We start from the raw sequence: 23,750 nt of genomic DNA, 5'->3' as shown, positions 1-23,750 counted from the left end.
CTCAAGAAAAATTCGTAAGCAGGTTTTGAAGTGTCTAACAAAAAAATATTTGAATTACATTATGAATTTGAAACCTGTCAAAATGCCAATCCAGGCCAGACATTAGCAGTAAAGCGGGGGTTTTTTAAAACCAAATTAATGGTACAAATGGACTAGATAGATATGAAACTTTTTTGGAGGCGGGGCTTTGCCTCCCAAAGGAATTTATTTAATAAAGAACAGTTTGGGTATAACATAAAGTATTATAGTCCAGAACAAGACACAGGACTGACATATTAAACTTTCTGCCCTTAAAAAAATCATTTAAGTAGTTTCTTCTGTGGCACTTACTCTAATTATAAATGATTCTCCTAAGTAGACTCAACACAAAAATTTTCACACTTCCAACTTTTAAAAAAAACTTCAAACTTTAAAAACTGTCCTCAAAGTAATTACATCCCACTGAAATTAATGCTTATTTAAAAGTACTTTTTAGCAGCTGTATTAACTTTTTCTTACAAGTATGTACCCAGGCCATGCACTGGGTACACGTGTTCCTAGAGCTTCCTCAGGCTCTGAGGGGCGAGTAGTGGTGGCAAGTGTGAGCCCAGACCAGGGAGGCTGTGTGGGGAACCACGTGCCAGTCAGACGGCACTGCAGAGTCAGGGGTCAAATGCAACCGTACAAGTGAGAGAATGAAACTGAAATTCAGGAAAAACTGCTCTTGCAGAAAATAGAAAAAGTATTTGCTTTCCTAAAGAAACATTTTTCCTCGTAAGAACAAAAATTGTACAAAACCAGTTTCATGAGTTCAATATAAAAATAGTTCTTATGAAAATAATCATTACAATCTGTAACTTGCTAAAAAAAAAAAAGTCTGACTTTTGAAAATGAAGGCAGATACAACATAGGTTTATTAAGCTATAACTCTTCTTCACGGGGAAAAATCTTGTTTTGGCTTTTTAATTCAGGTTAATCAGTGGCTTACATTTAAGTAATACATTTATTGTTTAAAAGTTTAGTTTTTGGGGCCGGCCCGTGGGTCACTTGGGAGAGTTTGGTGCTGATAACACCAAGGCCACGGGTTCGAATCCCTATATAGGGATGGCCGGTTGCTCACTTGGGAGAGCGTGGTGCTGACAACACCAAGTCAAGGGTTAAGATCCCCTTACCAGTCATTTAAAAAAAAAAAAAAAAAAAAAAAAGCTTAGTTTCTAGTAACATATAACTGTTGGTAAAGACAGCTTATTTGTGCTGTCTACTGTTGACAGATGAAGTTTCCTCAAACAGAGAAACAGTTCTGCATAGAAGCTGTACTTTTGCTTTAATTCCCCAGGAAAATGTAGTCATCAAATTCAAGACTCAATGACAAAGTCAGTTGGGCAGGATTAATTCAGTGTGGAAAATGTCAAGAAGTTGATAAAACATTTTTTGTTTTAATCTAAAAGAAAGATAAAACAATGGAACTTGAGAATTATAGTTGATTATTTCTCCAGTTTAGAAACTTACTTTGGAAAAAGTAGACATTAGAATATCCCATCATTCCCATGAAAATGAAAAACCAATTTATAGTGTTTATTTTTAATCAAACTAATCTAAGACTAGTCTCATATCTAATATATAAAAGTTTGCAAGAAAAAGCAAAAACTGCTTCAATCTACCACTGTAATCCACATCTCATCAAATAACAGACTCACCACTTAACTCATTTCAAGGAAAGTCAAGTTATTTTCTTGGCTCTGCTGTCCATAAAGCTAAACTAAGTTTTGAATTATCAGCTGTGAAAATACCTTGTATCATTGAAAGGATGTCTTCATTAAGTTGGCCCCTTCTGAATCATAGGTATGCATGTGTGTGTATATCTATCAGGCCTTTTAAAAAGGAATATTTAGTTTGGAAATAAGAAAAGTCTTCAAAATATAAGAATAAGTTTTAAACGAGTTTCTTAAAAAAACAAACAAAAAAACCCCTGTACAATCCACATTCATGCAAACAGCAGTCATCACTGTTGAGCACTTATGTGCCCTGATCTAAGCAGTTTACATGCATTATTCATTCGTAAAAACTCTATGAGGTAGGCACTATCATTATTCTTTTTTTTAAACAACTGACAAAGACAGGAGAAGCAATGTGCCAAAGGTCACATAGCTGTAAACGACAGAGCTAGAATTTGAACCCAGATAGACCAGGCCCTGGGCCTGCACTCAGTCACTACACTGTGACATCACTGTACGTCCCAACACTGGGTACTCCATACTTAAGCTTATACTAAACACCGGAGCTCTGTTTCACAGAACCCACTGCTAAGCCCGCTCCCTCCCACCTTGCAAGCATAATGTTAACTGTTTCATAACCCAAAGGAAGGGCCTTATACTCACCCTCTAATAATTCACAAATGGGGAGCAGAGTAAGGCAGCAGCCCCATAATTAAACATGGAAAAGGGATCTTTCAAAGATAATAGGGAAACAAGAATTCTTTAAAAAAGCATACTAAAGACAGAACAAGTATTGTAAAAAATAATTAACATTAAGCACAATAAAATCAGACAGATGAAAGTCTCATGAATTCAGACATAAGAATCAACTATTTTAGAAGCTTTTAATCCCCATTTGTTCTCCCAAACACTATTAAAATTAAAGTTCACAATAGGAACAAAACTGAAGACAAACTGGCCTGTGTCTTAGAAACATGTAAAATTATCACCTGAATTACAGGCAATTTTGCAGGAATGTTCTATGGAGCTCCTAGGGGATGGCAGAGCGTAGAAGAAATGCTATAAATTTCAGGGCCTCTCTAATGCCAACAGACTTGCAGTCTTTAGTTGGAGGGTACTACTCAGATCAAAGTTCCTGAAAGGCATAACTTGTGGACTATAGGAGGCACAGCAAAAGTTTCCAGGAGGCTTTAGCCTTTTCTTTCTATGGAAGCATCTTCTCTCTTCTAGTGCAAGGAACGTAACAGTGAAAAAGAAAATATATAACATCCTTAATGCCTAAAAAGTACCAGAGAATAATTTATGAAGGCATTTACTTAACAAAGATATTTATAAACTTTCTACTTCAAAAAAGCCAAAATAAGGCTTTCTAGAGTTCTAGTGAAAATCTTATCACTTGGATCTCTCAATGGAGATGCACAGCATACGTCTGCAGTTCCACACGTGCAAATAGTTAGGCCTGAGTGATTTTCAATTAAATATTACTTACATTTAAAGCAGCTTCTCCACACTTTTCAATTGCTGCAAGACCTTGATTATGAATGTGTGTCTCCAGCAGTTTTTTCAATTCTCCAAGGCCATCCTGGATTCTAGATACAAGATTATACATGCGCCCCAAATCTGAAAGAAGACGATCACCTTTATGCACTGACACAAACCCTGCATATCCATTCCACTAATTATGCTTTAATATTGAGATGAAAGGTATTCTTAAATAAAATAACCATGTCTCTAGACCTTAATAATCAAGAGCACTTACTTATAACCAAATATTTTCTATTTGGTATATGTATGAGTATATTTTTGCTAAAAATAACAATGAAGTTATGCTATTATAAACGTTTATTTTTCCCCTTACTATGAGAAACCACTAACATGAGAATAGAGGAAAAAAAAATTTTTTTAAAATCAGAAATTACATCTAATGCTTCCTAAAATTCTCAAAATTGAGATAGTATTTTTGCCTGACACATAACAGGCACTCAAATATTTGTTTAAAAAATGAATACATTTAAGGAGAACATGGGTATCCATCTCAACTATACAAATGAGTTACAAAAGGGTCCCCCAAATTCTTCATTTAATATTTGTATGACATACAGTTAATTTATGAGGACCAAAGGAAAAAAATCCCAAATCCAAAGATCAATCTTTTATTGAGCTCCTGACATGTCCCAGAATAAAACGTGGGAGTGATTAAGGGAGATATAAAATAATAGTCTTCTCATCTCAAAATTTTCAAAGGAAGAATACTTAAGAAAAAAATTAAAGGTACTATCATTTAATGTTAAAGTGTATGGAACAAGTCATATTCCAAAGTAAACAGAAAAGATGCTCTTCCCCAAAAGTCTTACCTAAATGCTCTCCGGGGGTGTGAAATCAACGTCACGCCACAATGTACAGGCAAACACACATGCAGGTAACACAGTCAGGAATTTCAAGCAAAATTTCAAAACCACAGATAATAATAGGTAACTACACTTCATGAGTCTTAGTGGCTCACCTTCATTTTTGTCAGCATCCAGTAAATTCTGAAATTCCGTGTGGAAAATCTCTAGGTGTTTTTCAATGAGAACTTGCTCACACTTCCTTGCCAGTTCATCTTGTGTGCTCTCGTGAAGGTACACCTGAACTCTTCGTTGTTCCTCCAGCAGACGAGCCTCTGCCTGGGAAGGATTAATTCAGGTAAATAGCTTGGACTCATTCTTAAAGAACTGTTACATGAACAATGGAAAATTAAACTCCAAAACCTGCTCTAATGAAATATGATTAAGAAAAAAAAAGGATATGATTAAGAAAAAAAAAGGTTCTTTGATTTTAGGGTAAATGTTAACCATTTTTGAACAGCCACTGATGGGTTGCATTTTCTCTGTAACATACATTACTATTTCAAATTCCTTTTTAAATGCTTTAACAATGTTATCATTACTAAGAGTTCAAATGTCTTTACATCTGTTTTGTTCCTTCAGATAAAGTAGTATTTCACCTTTTTGAGGTAATACCCCTAACATGACACTCTGAGAAACCCAGGGATCCTCTCCTGTACATGGATACCAAGTTAAGAAGCTCTACTTTTTATTGAAAGCTACTTGAAGTCAAGAATCACACAAATATAATCCCTGAAATGACCACATAGAAATAATCATTAGCAATTAGACTTTAGAAAATTTAAAGAAAAACATTATGGCCTTCTCTTGCCAATCATTGAATATGCACCTCTGAAATCTCCTGGGTTGTTTATGTGTCTCAATTTCTTGCATTTCCCTCCAAGGAAGAGAGGAAAACAAAGATGCAATTTAGCAGAGCAGCAAAATTAGTAAAACTCAGTATATTTTATAATCCATCACCAGAATTATGTGTGGTACAAGATGTCACTGAGGAGCCACTAGATTATCAAAGCAAGGAAGAAATTTCAATAACCTCAAGTTATTCAGTTGATGTGAATAAACAGAGACAAAAACTATATTTTGAATTGTAAAAAATGCCAGTACTTCCCAAAATGACTTTCAAATTTGGTATAATTTCAGAGAAATCTGGAAAAATTAAACTGGAAATGAATGAACACTCAAGAGCCAAGAAAACAATGAAAAAATGACTGGGCAGGACTTGTGCTATCAAAAATTAATAACAATGGGACAACTGTTTAAATCATAGAACAGAAGTCAGAACCTTATTACATATTCTAAATACAAAGTTAAAAATGAAAAATAAACTTGGAAAATAACTGTAGTATACATCAATAGGTCAATATCCTTAATACATAATAATCTCCAACAAATCAGTAAGTATATCCAAATAAAAACATGAGAAAGGAAAAGTAACATTTCACAAATGAAATATAAAAAAGTTTGAAGTTATTAAATTTCTGATAGGAGGTAAATAGTGAAATTATAGCATATTCAGTTGATAAAATACCATTATGCACTAAAATAAACATAAAACATGTCAATAACAAATTATTAGTGAACAAGTTACAAAAAACCTATAGCATTATTCCTATTTGGTTTATAATTAGTAACAGTGTCCCAGGCTCGTAGGTTTATGTTATTTCTATTTTCCAAAAAGTCTACAGTCAACGTGTAATTTTGTTTTTCTGATTATGTGCTTTTACTCAGAAGTTCTAACTTAAGATGCTGCTCTTCCATGTCTAATGTTTCATTAAATCTGATACCTTAAAAACTAAAGCTGATGAAATACAGAACATGCAAACCAAATAGCATCACTTTTTGTTTTGTTTAAATTCTGTTTGTTTCTGGGAAGAACATAATCCCCTTGGGCAGCAAAATAAACTTTTACCCTTCCCAGAGGAAAGATTAGGCTTTGATTCATTCTCTGAGGGGCACTGGCTTTCCAACTCTTATGCTGCCAAAAATTAGTAGCATTTTTGTAGACCCTTCCTCAGGGACTGAGCAGGAAGGAAAGAGTGAATAGGTATTTAAGTGATTACAGAAAACATGGCCAGAGGGGCCTCAACAACAGCTTATTTTATATATTGATAAGAAACCAAGGTTCTACGTGTTGAATGTCACAGGTTTTAGAAAGGACAATCATTTACATTCTTCACTGATTTTAAGTCAAACTCTCAATTATCACTGTACTTGCCAGATTACACCAAGTAAACTCAAATGACTAAATAAAATTAAGCAATTAAACACTGCCCCTTATCAATTCTATTAGTATCAGTTCACAGTAAAAACGAAAGGAAAAAACAGACCCCAAAGGGTAAACAAATTAATGAAAGTATATTTTATTTTTTAAAAAATTACATTAGAAACCTAGAATAGTCATGCGACGTTTTATAGCTTAGATTAGTTGTCAATCATAGGAGACAGTAAGATATTTTAAAAACACTAACATGATTTACAGTTGGTCACTCATCAAAGCCATCTTTAGAAAGACAAGCCAAAGACTCTCAAATGACAACAGAAAGAAGTGAACACAGACCACCAGGAATAGCTGCTGCTGAAGAGCAGAATGTTTCTTGAAGGTTCATGCTTTATCCAAATATTGTTTATGAGTTTTGCATTGCATTTCTTGATAAAATGTTTAATGTAAACATAATTTCTAAATGACTGAATAAAATTTGCTACCTTTTATCTTGTGGTTTTGCACCCTTCCAGGCATATGCTAGAGGTCCTGTGCGTTGTATATGTGTATACGTATAATACCAGACACATCAGGCTTGCTCTTTACCACACACTATTCTAAGCATATATACATACATAAAAATTTAAAATTAGATTTTAAATATTTTTAATATACATTTATGTCATACATATTATATATTTAATAGTACTTAATATGTTTATGTTTTTATATATTTAATAAATATATATTTAATATATATTTTAAATCTAACTTTAAGTTATTTTAAATAAACTCATTTAATCCTCATTATTATTATTATTCCCATTTTACAGATGAAGAATTGAGGAACAGAAAGGTTAAGGTCATCTCTCTAGTCAATGGTCGAATGGGGATTTGAAACTAGACTCAGCTGAATTTCAGATGCAAGGCTACAGGATAAGAGATTATTCGCATGGTTACATTCCAATTTTATGCTTACAGACACTGCATTATAGACTTTCACAATATGATGGAAGTCATGTTTGGTACGATCCAAGTAGATTTGAGCCAAACCTTTAGCTCCTGTAGAAAGGAATCCCCTCTATGGGAACCAGGATGTAGGAAGCATACTGCTTCCCTGAAGGCAGTGCTTACGCTGAATTGAAAATACACAAACCATTGGGAATCTTTGCTCAAGCCGCCTATGGTTTCAGGCTGGATTTCAAAACCAGATTTCCCTGCTTTTGGAGTGCTTATGTTGCTCTGTCCTAAAAAGCTGGTTTCCTTGCACCAGAATACCACTTCCTCCATCAGTGTGGATAAATGAGACAACCACAACTCAAGTCCACAGACACAAGAGGCTCCCACCACTACTGTGGATGTGTGCCCTGACGAGAGGCTTCACTGAAGATCATTTGTCAGGCAGTTGTTTGAAACCCTGAATGAGTGGGTTAGGTCAGCACACAAAAGTCAATTTAACCCATAAATACACACAAAGAACTATTACTATTCCAAGTATGAGTATAATACTTCTGAATAGTTCCATTTTTGTTCGATTTTGAGATACCAGAAATTTGTTTGTCGAGGACTTTTGACTACAAACTTTGAAGCCCCACTTATAATCACTATCTCCTACAAGAAAATGCATTGAGAACACCCCAGATAAACTGGGTAGGACTCTCTCTACGTGGTCAGAACCCAGCTGTTGCTCTTACTAACTTCCTATCTCAGCATATGGAAAGAGTCATTCCGCAGTCCTTCAGGGCAAAGCAACTATCAGACCTGGTGACACCGAGACTCCCTGGAAATCTCCTAGTACATCTAGGTCAGGGGGTCAGTAAACTATAAGCTGTGAGCCAAATCCTGCCTGCCGCCTTTTTTTTTTAAATCAAGTTTTATTGGAACCCAACTACATTTGTTTACGCTGCTGTGGCTACTTTTTACCTACAACGGCAGAGTCGAACAGCTGCAACAGAGACCAGATAGGCCACAAAGTCTAAAATATTTACTATCTGTCTCTTTACAGAAAAAGTTTGCTGACTGCTGACATAGGTCATTCCTAACAGCCTACGTCCAGGATACCAAAAAGGAGAACAAAGCATAATTCTACTAGAACTTCATTTATAACATCACTTAACATAGAAAAGGATTTATGATCCACAGATTGATCTTGGATCTTCTCCCATATCAGAATTTAGATTGTGTTGTTTCAGAAGGACCTCTTTTCTAATACAAACTTGAAGGCTATGTTATAGATTCTTAGATAATATTATTTTCGAAGCAAAAAGCAAAAGCTTAAAATTTGCGAATCTGAGAAATTTGTTTCTAATATGTTCTCATTGACATAAGACTGTGAGATACGCATTAGGTATAGATCCACATTCTAGGAGTAGCAGTTCAAAACACGAAAGACATGCAGCTATTATGGTTATATTCTCAGAACAGTGAAGAGAACACTCAGACATGATTATCAAATTAACTTATAAAAAAATCCTTGGAGAATCAGGAAAAGCACTTGCACCCACTGAAGATATTAGAGGACAACGCCCAACAAATGACTTGTGAAGAAGCTGCATATGCTAAAAAGAATAACTCATTCAAGGAGCGATGACTGCTTAACTTAAGTCTACTTTAAGTACTATATTTAAGCTTACCTTTTTCATATATTCAGTAACTGGGTTCTGCTGCAAGAATTCAGTACTCTCTCTGGTATAAAATCTCTCTGTGTCAGCCAAAAACTGGGATTCAAAGGATTCTTTATACACTGTTAACGTAGGGCCCTTTGCAAATGCATCATCTTCATTCAGCCCCAATTCCACTAGAAATAAATATGAGCTATATTTCAATTATTCTCTTTTTTGTTATATGTCACAAAATATACTTAGGTGTAGCATTCAGTTTAAGTTGTGCTTAAAAGATAAATGTGAAATCGCATGGCATAAGGTAACACTGTTATTTACTGGTATTAAAAGGTACACTCTTTCAATAAAAGAAGGAAGAAAAGAAAAAATCCAAGACATATATAATTCAAGTAATCTTAACTCATGGCCAGGTATACTTCAAAATTATCATGAAGTTCATTTAGAAAAGTTTTATATTTCCAAAAGCAATAAAAATGACTAACTTCAACCTTTCAAAGAAATACAATGCTGAGTTGTTGTTTTTTTTCTTTTTAAAAGATGACCGGTAAGGGGATCTTAGCCCTTGGCTTGGTGTTGTCAGCACCACGCTCAGCCAGTGAGCGAACCGGCCATCCCTATACAGGGATACGGACTCGTGGCCTTGGTGTTATCAGCACCACACTCTCCCGAGTGAGCCACAGGCCGGCCCTAATGCTGAGTTTTTTAAACACGGTATTACTTTTCCAGTTTCTCAGTCTCAATTTTTCAAGCTGATATAAATTTCTGTTTGTCACTCAGCTCAATTAATACTCTATTATATATCTATCCAGTAATTTAGTATGAGACCAGAAAAGAAAATAATTCAAATGTCTATTTCATCAAAATTCCTTAAGACACAAAGATCAACTTCTGTGATGGGTAAAATCAAATAAAATCTCACAGACTTAAAGAGTATTATGAATACCTTTTTAAATGTTATCAGTATTCCTGATAATATTAAAGTGTTTTAAAATGAACCTGTTAGAGCACTGCTGTAACTGCCATTTAATATAAAAACTTTGAATTAAAGAGAGATTCTTACCGTAAGACTGTACAACTCCACTAATCAGTCTTGTATTGATAGTTTCACCATTCCTTTCCTTTTCAATCAGTTTTAAAACAGCATTTGTTACCTTTTGAAAGGACACAGGAAAAATATAAGATACACAGATTACAATCTATACTAGTACATATCCCTTAAACATTCAAGGCCATTGAACAACACAAGATGAGAGATCTTATGACACATTCCAAAGGAGAGAGGAAGACAAAGCCTAAGTGATGGGACTGGTAAGGGATTTTGATAGGAACACACACGCACAAGAAGGTACCTGTTTATTCAATGGCCTGAACAGACAATCTCTCCAAGTCACCAATGCAAGCTGGATAAAAAGAAAAAAGTACAAAATATCTTACTTTTACTATATTTTCCCAAGACTGAAGTCACAAAAAAATAACCCGAATCCCAGGTAATTTTATCAAAATTTCTATATTATGCAAGAGTACTTCAAAAGTTTGTAGAAAAATAGAATTAAAAGATAATACAAATTGTTCCATGAACTTTTTCAAGTACCCTTATAACTTGGTAAAAATCTATTATCATGATGAAATCAGAGAGCCTCTCTCTTGAGTTAACTACTTCAAGGGGTATCAAAGTACAAACGCTTATTAGCTTGCATTTTAAAAGATAAAAAGAAAATTTGGATTTAAGGAGAATATTTGTATCAGTTTAAAGGGCAAGAGTGGAGTCAATCTATAAATTTGTTCCCTGAAACAAATTTAATTTTTGAATTAATACACTTGATACAGATAACTCCATTTGTCACCACAGTTTCCTAATACTCAGTAAAATAAATTACAGACTAAAAATCTACCAAGTTGTTTAGACTGAGGTGGCTTCATGGATGTATACAACTGTAAATGCATCAAACTATACACTTCAAGTGGATGTGGTTAATTGTACATAAATTATTCAGATTTCGTGTGTAAGATGCATTTTTAATGAGAATGCACAAACATCATATGGCTTCTTTTTCCAATTCTCTAAAACTTCTCACAGGAGTTATGTGAGAAATTAATTACTATAAAAATGATCCCTGAAAGAGAAATGTTGGAATTAAAACTTGTACATGATTTTTTACCTGTTTGTTGGGAAAGGTATTATTCAGCTAATATTAAATTCTAATTTATAACAAATCAACAGATTAATATGAACTGTAGAAAAATTCCTTGAAACATAATTGTCAGTCTTATTTTTCCCAAATTTAACTACAGATAAAACTGGGTTTATGTAAGATATATATGTCTGAAAAGATTATATATACATTTAATCTATATAAAGAACTTTCAAAGTGGTAGTTCTACTAAAAAAAAAAAAAAAAAAAACAGGAAGAAATAGCATAAAAGCTATACTTTTTAATTTATTTTTTTTTGTTTGTTTTTTTGTGACCGGTAAGGGGACCATAACCCTTGGCTTGGTGTCGCCCGCACCGCGCTCAGCCAGTGAGCGCACCGGCCATCCCTATAAAGGATCCGAACCTGCGACCTCGGCGCTCCCAGCGCCGCACTCTCCTGAGTGAGCCACGGGTTCGGCCCATAAAAGCAATATTTAAAAGAAAAATATTTTTAATAAAACATGAAACTATATATTCAAGTTTAATATTAAAACAAAAATACAATCTTGTTATTAGGAGATGCGACGTCCAAAAGATGCTGGAAGAGACGAGCCTCATTTTCCAGGAGAAATGCAACTCTAGGGGAGAAGTTTTGAAAATAACTTTTCCCTGCAGGGATTCTCTGCTGTTACTGTTTCCGACTGTACAGCCCTCTCTAGTGCAACAGCCAGGGAACAGTGATGATGTAACGCTGTGGCTATGAACTCTTAACAAACGTACACCACACTTTAAAAAATACTCTGTTCCAAACATTTGTTTAAATTAAGACGACCTAATTTGACACCAGATGACCCGGCACTTCAAAAGAATAAAAGAAGAGCCAGGCATGATGAGATAGGCTCAAAGGTAAACCAAAGAAATTTCAGCACAGAGTCAGGGGGAAAAAAAAAAAAGCCAAATTATTTTAATATATTAGTAAAAATATTAATTTATGTCCTCTGGTTGACTTAAAAGAAGACCAACAACTTTCTATAATTAAAAAGGAAGAGCAAATCACTTGGAAAAAAGTAAAACTTCATAATTTGTCGGGTAATGATTTCATTTCATGACAAAGCATCCCCATTTTCTGGAGATTCTGGAAAAGAGAATGAGAGATCATCTGTGAGAACTGTTCTACTGTGTCAACCGATGGCCAAACTTCTAAATGAATTCGACAGGCTCACTGGAACAGCACATAGAGGGAATATTGTTTCTAGATAGGGGTATTGATTGGGCTTTGCTAAAATTTATGGCTGCATATTATAATTCCAAACAGTAATTACAGCATTTAAGGAAGTAGAAAGTATGGATGTTGAAAGTAGATTAATACAAAATAAAAGCAGTTGAATCTTGACGAACACATTATAAAGTATCCTTGTACTTTATATTTTCTTTAACTGTTGCTGAACGCAGCACAGAAAAAGTTAAAAAGCTGTAATAATTTTTAGGAGGCTGTGATGTTATAGTATACACACTGTACGTCAGGTCAAGTGAATTTCCAAGAGGAAATCAACCAAAATCATGCTGATTGCTACACTGACAACTTTGAGTTTCAAGAAAGCATTTGTAGGTGGAAAAGAAAAGGGGAAGTACATTAGCCATTTCATAATGTACCATATTTCAAAACATGTTGTACAGAAGTATATCCAACTTTTGCCAATTAAAAAAATTGTTTAAAATCCTCACATCAAAAAATTAAACCTAGGAAGTTTTTCTAAAACTATACAACTATCTAACAAAGTATCATTATGAAGCAAAAATAACAGTTTTGGTATAGAAATTAAACTATATAAATGATAAAAATTAGTCATGCACCTGGGATACATTATACTTTTCTTTTAATTGAAGCTGTCAAAAGTAAAGCAACAGTATTGACAACATTCTTGGATATGGAGATAATATCATTACATAGAATTTGATGTTTAACAACACTGCTTCAGGGGGCCGGCCCGTGGCTCACTTGGGAGAGTGTGGTGCTTATAACACCAAGGCCACGGGTTCGGATCCCATGTAGGGATGGCTGGTTGGCTCACTGGGTGAGCGTGGTGCTGACAACACCAAGTCAAGGGTTAAGATCCCCTTACCGGTCATCTTTTTTAAAAAAAAAAAAAAACACTGCTTCAAAAAGGCTATTGTCTCTGTTTTGCCTGACAGCCTACGAACAGACTGTTCTATTGTTCTCAGTGAGTACCCCCTCAATTGCTCTAGAACAGCGGTTTTCAAACTTGAGAATACATCAGAATCACCTGGAGAGCCTGTTAAAACACAGATTGCTAGGCCCCATTTCCAGGGTTTCTAATTAAGTAAGTCTAGGATGAGGCCTGAGAATTTGCATTTCTAATAAGTTGCTAGGTGATGCCGATGCTGCAGGACTGGGGACCATACTCTGAAAACCAATTGGTCTAAAAAAAAAAACCCTTCGTTGGCTGAGGAAACACATTAATGTGGGTGATTTCATCATTAATTCGGGGTCCTCTCCCTGAAGCAGGGTTTCACAGACCATGACAGTGCATGAGGGCCAATCCTTTGGGTTTAAGCCTCAGGGAAGGCGTCTCACTTGCCTGGGACTGCCAGACTCAGGACCATTAGTGCTATAATTGGAGCGGTTCAAGGTGAAACATGATGACTGGTCAAATAATTAAAGAAGAAACCTTTAAACAGTAAATGCAGAAGTGTGAAAGTTGTATTTGGGAACTCCAATTTCCCCATCCTTCTACTTTCTTGCCACAAAATATTTAAGAGTCATTCACTGGTAAAACAAAGAAAATTAGCCTACTATTCTAAAAACAGCTTAATATTTGGCTAGATCCCTTTACTGAAAGATGATATATCACTACGAAACACACATTTAAATTTATTTTTTTTAAATCTTACTGAATAGATTTCATATATTCCTTTCCGTCCTTCGTCACATTCACGGCGAACCCAATGTCTATTGAGGTAGGCACAAATTCCATTCAGCACTTTGCTTGAAAATCGATAATCTTCCCATTGTTGAGTATAGAATTTCAGTACACTCTCATCCATCAAATCTTCTCCATCCTAAAAACAAGTTAACTGAAGCTTTAAGATGACTAATTTGTCACATAAGAAATTAAAGATAAAACAATAAAAACAAATCCATTGCTTTAAAATACATTGATGCATATAACTTTAGATGGGTTCTTGAAATTATTCTGTATGCAAAAACATGCTAATTAATATAAATTCTCACAAGAACATAGTAAAAAAAGTCTTTCCTCTAAATTAAACTAGAACTTTTTTCATGGTATTAAATATGCATATACACTAAAAAAAAAAAAAACCCTGAACTTTTACAATACGATAGTAATTCCTTTTTATTATGGAATTCACCTCAAAGTCATCTCAATTTTTGATATTTTCCCTATTAAAGAAATTAATATATCCTATTCACAATTTAGAACATGGGGCCAATATTAATTTTTAAAAAGCAACTTCTTCCTTCTTTAAATTTACTTACAAATTATAAAAATGTATAGCTTTCCGCGACAATCTGTTGCATTTTTGCAAAAATAAAAATAAGGTCAATGGTACAATATTTCTTCTTTAGCAGGACCTCAGGAGGAAATTCTGCATTTAACAAAATTATCTTTACTGAGATTGACACAACTTATACCACAAATTTTTATTTAAATTAACTTGATATTTTTTCTTAGCCATTATTAGCATTAGTCTCACTCTTTAAAAACTGAGCATTCTGGGCCGGCCCGGTGGCGCACTGGATAGTGCGCCGCTTGGGAAGCGCGGCGGCGCTCCCGCCCAAGGGTTCGGATCCCACATACAGACCGGTTCCCGCTCACTGGCTGAGCGAGGCGCGGGAGCAACGCCAAGGGTTGCGATCCCGTTGCCGGTCCTGGTCTGGTACGGGGGCAACACTGAGGGTTGCGATCCGTTGCCGGACACGGAAAAAGACAAAAAAACAAAAAAACAAAAAAAAAACTGAGCATTCTACTGCACTACCATTTATAGGTGCTGTAGCAGAAAAGAACTGAGGGGGAGGGTGGGTGAGGGGCTCCACACAGGAAGGGGCTGGGGCAGCCCACTAACTTCTCTAAATCTCAGTATCTTCAAGGGTACACAAGTGATCCAACCATCCATGTAGAAACCTGATCATATCTTGACACAACCATATTTTTGTTCATTTAAATGTAAGTGTGAAATAAACTTTAAAATGTAAAGCTAAAATATTCTGGATTATGGTATATGACCTTTTTTAAAATGCAAAAATATCACTGATGACATGGCAATCAATACTTTTACACAAAACAACATACTGTTCCTCACTTTAGTACTAAAGAATAATTAATTACAGTGTTCACATTACAAAGTGTTGTGAATAAAAATGACACTAAGTTAGTCACAACTGGTGGTCAATCAACTAGAGCCTGTTAAAAGTGATGTTTAAGTTTCCACTTAGCTTGTAAAACAAAGAAAAACAATTCTGCAGCATGCTGATATTTTTGATTATCTGTGTAAATCAAAAATCTTTACAATATATACACAGAAGAGTCCCTGCAAAATTCCCAGGGTAGAGAGTACAGATGTCTTCACTTGCTCTATACAACATGTGTAGCACCAGACGAAGGAGCCACTTGCCCATCCTGTGGCTGGATGTAAGGCATCACACTGCCTTTGCTACAGAGGATGAAGACTGAGGAAGAAAAAGGCAGAAGATGAAGGAGAAAAGACTCCATCGCTGCCCAAGCCAAGGCCTAGCTCAGGAAGAACCCTCACTCAAAGGAAGTGTATCTTCCAAGTGAAACCCTCTTATTCTGGGGCACAATTTCACAGCACTTTTGAAATACACTTCATGATCATGGGTAAAAAGCAAGATCACATTTAGAAAATGTGATTACCAAATGCTAAATAACCTTACAACCAGATTTTGATAGAAACCATCACATTGGATTCGAAATAAAATACATATAGGTAACTTGAAAACACAATTACTTGCTTTAAATGAAAAGGTTCATCGATTTCTAACAACTAAATTCAAAACAATTAATAATTTAAGGAAAATATTATTGTGGCATAAGGTTACAAGAAGCTTTTAACTAATTAAAAAACATGGTTTATGAAGGTTTCATCTTCATAATAGGTAAAAGACTAATTAAGCAACACCAAAACATCTTTATGCACACGTTAATGCCTAAAACAATGAAGAAATGACAATGAAACATTTAGCATTTAGTTAGAATCATTATTTCACTTTTTTTAACATTCTAAGTTCTCAGAATATATGTAAAAGATCTTACCTTAAGAAGATTTGTCAAGTAATTCTTCAAAAACTCCTTAAGTCGTTTGTATAACTCCAAGCCAACAAACTGAGCTCCTCCAGGTGTCTGCCCCTTTTTTGATTTAGAAGGAGGGACTCCAGCTCCTCGTGCTTGGTTTGACTGGTGTACACTAGTACAGTAGTTATAAACGTGACTTGGAGAAAAGTTAAGGACATCAACATGCAGCATCAAAGTTAACAGTGATTAATGTGAACACTTTTCAGTATCAATACACTCCCAATATATCAATCAAAACCTGTTAAAAAATTAAAGTAGAAAAAAGATCCCATTTATACTATCAATAAAGAAATACATATTAATGGACAAAAACTAATAAAATACTCAAGCTCAGTAGTAATCAAAGAACTATGTCTTAAAACAATCATTTTGTAAAATGTTTCAATCATACAGAAAATCACAGCTTACAGTAAACTACCTTATGTTCATGACCCAGTTTTGACAAATCTCAATATTCACACACTTGTCTCATATTCCACCTACACCCCCCTCAACTTTTGAGGAAGTGAAATACTACAGATTATAACTGAGACATGTTCTCCTCCCTAATCTCATTCCTTCTTCGTCTTACCCTGGGAGCAACCACCCCATAATTTGGTGTATATCATTCCTATGACTGTTTTCATATTTTACTGGATGACTATATATGAAATATATTATCTTGCAGGCTTTACATTTTTAGATTACACAAATTGTAACATGGACATTTGCTTTTTGCCATTTGTTTTTGGTAACCTGAGATAGCTACAGCTGTATGTAACACACCATACAGTACATATTTACATTTATCCGTTCTCTTGTTGATGGACCTTACTAATGATTTTAGCATAGATCGATTTTTGGTACTTACAAAGCTGCAGAGAACATAACTAGTATGTCCCCTTGCAGACATGTTTGAGTTTCCTGCAGTACAGAATTGCCAAGTGACAGGTAATTCACTTTATTACAAGCTGCCAGATTTGCTCCACAAAGGGTTGCACAGCCCCCCGCAGGATATAAGTTTTCATTGCTCACAACCTCACCCGTGCATGTGTACAGTGGTTTACCATGGTTTTAACATGCATTTCTCTGATTGTTGTGGGACTAAACATATTAGAAGCTTATCGTTTTCACTTTCCCTTCTGTGTTTTGTCTGTTTATATCCTTCACAACTTAAAAAAAAAAGTTTGCTCGGACATTAACGATGGAAGTACAGAACAGTATAATCACTCTGGAAAACAGTTTGGCAGTTTTATGAAAATCGTGGTACATTCATAGAGTAGAATACCACTCAGCAGTCTAAAGAGTGAACTACTGATACACACATCATGAATCTCAAAGACATTCTGAATGAAAAAAGGCAGGCACATATAATTACACTTAAATGAAGCTCTAGAACAGGCAAAACTAACCTCTGGTGATAGAAATCAGAAGTGACTTCTACTGTTTCTTTGAAGGGTGAAGACCGACCAAAGAAAACTCAAGGAAACTTTATGTGTCTTTATCAGGTATTGTTTACACAAGTGTATATATCTATCAAACTCAAACCATATACTTGAGATCCATATATTTTGTAGTATGTAACTTTCGCTTTAAAAAAAATCCCACATTTTAGCATATAAGTATTTCTGCTATAAGTTGAAAAATACTAAGTTGTCTTTTAAATGTCCAGTTTTTATTGAGAAAATTTGTCCTCTATCAATTATATCCATTGCAACTATCTTATTTGTGGCATAACTTTTCTTTATGGATATTACTGGGTGAAGAGAAGTTCTTAATTTGCCCTTATCAAGTTTACCTAAATTTACTATTTATGGCTTGTGCTTTGTATCTTTAGGAAATCCTCCCCTCTCCCGAGGTAATAATTCTATTGTACTTTCTTTCAGATTTGGTTTTCTCACTGAGGTTCCTAATCTAAGACTTAATTCATCTGTAATATGAGGAGAAAACGTCATTTTTTCTCTGCATGGATAACCAGTGGCCTCAAATCACGTATTAAATGGTCAATACATTCCTCACTAGATGTCACTGCCTCTCCTAGGACACAACTGTTTTCCAATGTATTGCCCTAGTGGCTCAGTCTTCTTTTAAAAAATTTCTACTCTTTCTGTAATGTCCCCTTATTTCTAATATTGTGGGGTTTTATGACTTTAATTTTGCCAGAAGCTTCTTTACTAATCTTTTAATACAACCAGTTTGGGCTTTATTAATTTTCATTATTGTATCTTTATTCCCCTTCTGTGTTTTTATTTACTTCTTTACATTTGCTTTCTTTTTTGTAAATCTTGTTTTGGATGGTGGACTTTTAGATTTCCAAAGTATATGTTTTCACCTTTTAAAAAAACTCAATTTCATTTAATGATTAAATCAGAGAACGTTATCTTTTTGACATAGTTTCTTTAAAATGTGATGAGACTTACAGCTGAATATGTGATTTCTTCGTGAGCAGGCAGAGGAGTGGGCAAGGATTCTACATGTGCCTGAAAGAATGTCCATTCTCTAACTGTTGGATACAGGGACCCACTAGAGCGAGCTAGTCGATTGTTTTTCAAATCTTCTATATTGTTACTGATTTGTCCGTTTATTACTGAGAAATTTTTATTGAACTCTTCAAATCCAAAGATTGTCAATTTCTCTTATAATTCTTTTAAATATTTGTCATTTTGAGGCACTGTCAAGTATGTAAATTTGCAATTATATCCTGGTGACTTGTTCCTTTTATCATTACGAAGTAACTGTTTATTCTTAACAATATTGCCTTAGAAACCTATCGTATATGATATTAACATGTTTACACCTATCCTCCAGTTAGAATTTTCCCCCAATGCGTTTGCTCCATCTCTATTTTCCACCTTTATGTTTCTATGTTTTGGTCTGTCTACTGAAAACCACCAAAGTATAATTTACTTTTTAAAAAAGTGAATGATAGTCTCTGATGGGAAAGTTCGGTTTTACCATTAAACTGTTTAATGCTGCTATTTGGATCGATTTCTACCATCATATTTTGTGTATTTTCTAATTCTTTTTCTGTGCTTCTTGTTTTCTCCCTTTTCCCCTTCTATCAGGACAGTAGTTTACTTCTTCCATTACAGTTCTTGTACTGTTCTGGAGTTATACTTTCTATCCGTATTCATGTAATGGTTACCTTAAAATGGGATAGGCACACTTTGCTGTCTGCCGATTCTGAAAATTCTCAGCTATTATCTCTTCAAATACTTCTGTTCCCCTATTTTCTCCTAGCTGTTACACGTATGTTGGATATTCTCATGTTATCTTCAATGCCTCAATTAAGTCTTCAAATTATTTTCCATCACTTCATCTTTGTTCAAAGTTCCTAAATTTTTTTCACCAGTGTCAAATTTGTTTAATTTTAATGATTTCATTTTGTTTATAGAATTTTCTCGGTAAAATTTGTCGTTTTCCTTAGTGTTTTGTTCCTTCATATTTTTAATTCTTTTCTATCACTCATCACTTTCAACATACTTATAGGCTCTAAGGATCCTTTTATTTGAAGTTTTTAGGGGTCCAATTCTGCTGTTTGTCGTATGGGCTAACTTTTTCACAGTGGGCTCTCTCCTGTGCTTGATAGCTTTATTTTAACTCATTCTCGGTGGGGCTTTCCCATTAACTTCCCAGCTTGGGGAAACTCAAACCCCAAATAAACCTGAGATTACAAATTCTCAAGATGGACTCCCTACCCTCCCCCACATACAGGGCTCTGCTTAAAAACTTTCCTAGCTGCCTCCTTCAGAGGGCAAGTTGATTTTTTTTTTTTCAGTTCACCTTTTCACTAAAAAGTTTATTTAGATTTTTGATTTCCATGACACGCCAGCTCCCAGCCCCCTACTCACCAGAACTAAAACTTTGTCTCCTTTTCCGTGTGGCCCCACCTTCCATCCAGCCTACCTCTCGCCCAAATTCTCATGCTGCCACACAGGGGCTCATAATGGTTAGCCAAAGAGTTTTTAACTCTTTTTTCAGACACCTGGGGATTTTCCTCACTTTTGCTGGAAGCCAGTATGCATTTACACTTTCCTATATTTTACCCAGCAGCCACTAGTGTGTGGTTCCAGAATTTTTTAGGTTATCTAGTTCAGCCTGACTTTTTGTGTCTTGCAATATTTAACTTTCCAGCTATTAAATTAACAAAGGTTTGTTTAAAAAACAATTAAATCCAGTGATAACTGAAGTGCAGGGAGATGGGAGATTCTATACACTGGAGGTCAGGGTGTACATCATTACAACGTTTCTGGAGTAAAATCTGGAAATATTCAAAAGCCTTCCAGTGCGTTCCTTCTGATACAGCAACTACACTCGTAAGCATTTATCATGAGGATATCATCACTGAAGTACCCAAATATTTAGCTAGCAAACTATTACAGCATTGCTCATAATGGCCAAAAACTTGTAACGATCTATTTTTTAAACATAGGGAATTTAGTGAAATACACTGTTGGATCCATCTGAGGATACAGTACGCAGCTTTTAACACTGTCACAGAATATACAGTGCAATATATTCACTAAATCCCAGCTAAGACACCAATCACATTATGTATCGTTACTTAAGAACCACCAAGAAAAGAAAATGTTGCCAATAAAAATGACGATGCATTCTTATCAGATGAAATTTTTACTTTTATTACTCTCTAAAAGATTACCTGTTTCAGACAAACATTTATCAAAACACTCTTGTAAGTAGTTAAAATAAAAACTTAGGGCCAAGCCCGTGGCGCACTTGGGAGAGTGCGGCGCACTTGGGAGAGTGCGGCGCACTTGGGAGAGTTCAGCGCTGGGAGCGCAGCAGCGCTCCCGCCGCGGGTTCGGATCCTATATAGGGATGACCAGTGCGCTCACAGCGCTCACTGGCTGATTGCGGTGCGGCCGGTCTCAAAAAGGACAAAAAAAACTTATAGAAGTTAAATAAATTGGCTAAGATATTGCTAAAATGTTTTTACAGTCTAACTCTTCAGAATCATGATTCTTGTTAAGGATGTCTATCCTTTTTCCACAAAATACTGTCCTCTGAGCCACTAAGTGTGTTAGTACTTCTTATGGCAGTCCAAAACTGATTCCAGTATTTTCTTTTAATCTGCTCTCATCCATTTATAAGCTTGATCCTGAGTTTCTTGATCTCAAAAGGTTTTTTCTTTCAGGGCAGGTTCTTCAAATGCTTTGCTGAAAGAACAAACTGCAATCAAGTGTGCACAGTCACAAACGATGACAACTGTGGTGTGACTGACACCTGACCAACTACTTCACATGCTCCTGACTTTAGGATGCACCTGAATCAATGAACTAAGGTACCCTCACAGAGCAGTGTGGAAAGATGTTTAAAAAAGACACCAATCAGTGAAAAGAGCAACTGAGAAAACAGCATTTTAGTATGGTTTCTTTGGACATGCAGATAAAAGGTTATATATGTGTCCAGGAATTAATACCTCTCTCTGGAGAGCAGGGCTGGGGTTTTAGAAAGTTTTCAGCCAAAGAATCCCTTCTTTCTCACCAAGTGTTCTTTGTAGAGGAAAGTCTAGTGCACAGAACACTTCTCCCTTGGACACTTTCTTCCTCATCAAGCCCCACCTCCTCAAAAAGAACCCTGTCAAACACATAAAGGGTCCAACAGAACAGCCTGAAAGGCACAATTTTAATGGAATGGAAACCTCCTGAAAGCTGTTTCAAGCTTCTACCCAGAGTTTAAAACCACATTCATCCCCAAATTGGAATTACTCCTCCCCATTATCCAACCAGGCACAGAAAATATTAGGTAGCAGTGGTTAGGAGATTTCTTGCTTACTAAAATTTAGGTTTTCTTCTATCAACTTATATCTAAGTTAGAGAGGAAATAATGAAAAAAGAACTTTAACAAGCCATAGTGCTACGATCTACCCCTCACCATCTACAGTGACAACCATTTTTAACTGCTTCTAGACTTAGTTCTTTATATGTGCACATCTTTAAATCATATGCTTATACTGTTCTTTGACTAATCAACCTTTGCATAAGTTACTGAGTTCCTGCTAATGGAAAATATATCTCATTTCCATTCCCTACCTCCAGTTTATCCTCATCCTAATAGTCAATGTGGAGCCTTTATTAGTTACCTTTGAAAGTTTAAGTTATACTTAAACCATGGTACTAATTCTAGTACCAAAGTACCTAACCACATTTCTGGCAAATAACTATAAACTCTGGAAAAAACATAAAAAGGACCCTGTGAAGACACCAGAGAATAACCAAAAGAAGACTTATCTGAAAGGGTAATCTAATCTTGCAATAAGGGAACGGCACGATCAAACATCTCTAATATAAGAAAAAACAGGAAAATGAAATCCACTCTTGACAGAAAAGACAACCAACAGAGACCATTTGGAGATGACCCAAATGTTGGAATTAGAAAACAAGGACTTTGGGCCGGCCCAGTGGCGCACTGGAGAGTGCGCCGCTTGGGAGCGCGGTGGCACTCCTGCCGAGGGTTCGGATCCCATGTGGAGACCGGTTCCCACTCACTGGCTGAGCGCGGAGCGGGCGCAACACTGAGGGTTGCGATCCCGTTGCCGGTCAGTAAAAAAGACAAAAAGGAAAAAAAAAAAGAAAAAAAAAAAGAAAACAAGGACTTTAATGAAACATAATTATATTCAAGGACATAAAAGAAATATTCATAATAAGTGAAAATTAATGGCAGCAAAAAAATAAAAACCGTGAAAATGAAAGCATGAAAAATTCTAGAATTGCAATACTCAATATCTAGAGCAAATTATTAGAAGGCCTTGACAGCAAAATGGAGACATGGTTTGAAAACAGACCAACAAAAATGATCGATTCTGGAGAGAGAGAAAAAAAGATAAAAACTGCCTGAAATGCAGAGAGAGGAAAATCTTAAAAGCACACAGGAAAATTACATGTAACATACAGGAAAATAATTCAGTTATTACCAGCTTCTCATCAAAAACTACAAAGGGAGGAAGATAGTGGAATAACATCTTCAAGTGCTAAAAGAAAAGAAACCTTATCAATCCAAAATTCTATATCCAGTGAAAATATCCCTCAACAATGAAGGCAAAATAAGATATTTTTAGATAAAAATAAAACTAAAGGAATTTACATAGTACAGGCCTGTATTCAGGTTAAAGGGAATCTTGGGTCTTTAAGAAAAAATATTAAAATAAAGAGTACTATAAATAATAAATGTCTGGATAAATATAAAATATTTTTTCTTAATTTTTAAAATAAAAAGGTTGGGGCCGGCCCAGTGGCGCACTGGATAGTGCGCCGCTTGGGAAGCGCGGTGGCGCTCCCGTCCGAGGGTTCGGATCCCACGTGCAGACCGGTTCCCGCTCACTGGCTGAGCGAGGCGCGTGAGCAATGCCGAGGCTTGCGATCC

General features: G+C 35.5%; 1 protein-coding gene across 1 annotated transcript in view; it reads right to left on the bottom strand.

Moving 5' to 3' along the window:
• The window catches only part of CUL1 (cullin 1), a 62,412-nt gene that overhangs the window by 23,939 nt on the left and 14,723 nt on the right, over positions 1 to 23,750 (bottom strand). The window contains exons 2-8 of the mRNA XM_008575097.1: positions 16,350 to 16,524; positions 13,948 to 14,115; positions 10,252 to 10,302; positions 9,963 to 10,053; positions 8,915 to 9,078; positions 4,198 to 4,360; positions 3,184 to 3,314 (exon numbers count right to left, since the gene is read on the bottom strand). Of these exons, the coding sequence (XP_008573319.1) occupies positions 3,184 to 3,314; positions 4,198 to 4,360; positions 8,915 to 9,078; positions 9,963 to 10,053; positions 10,252 to 10,302; positions 13,948 to 14,115; positions 16,350 to 16,524 (943 nt within the window). The remainder of the gene's footprint in view (positions 1 to 3,183; positions 3,315 to 4,197; positions 4,361 to 8,914; positions 9,079 to 9,962; positions 10,054 to 10,251; positions 10,303 to 13,947; positions 14,116 to 16,349; positions 16,525 to 23,750) is intronic.

Source organism: Galeopterus variegatus, unplaced genomic scaffold, assembly GCF_000696425.1.
Source record: "Galeopterus variegatus unplaced genomic scaffold, G_variegatus-3.0.2 Scaffold1135, whole genome shotgun sequence".
NCBI lineage: Eukaryota > Metazoa > Chordata > Mammalia > Dermoptera > Cynocephalidae > Galeopterus > Galeopterus variegatus.
This window is presented reverse-complemented; position numbering and strand designations above follow the sequence as displayed.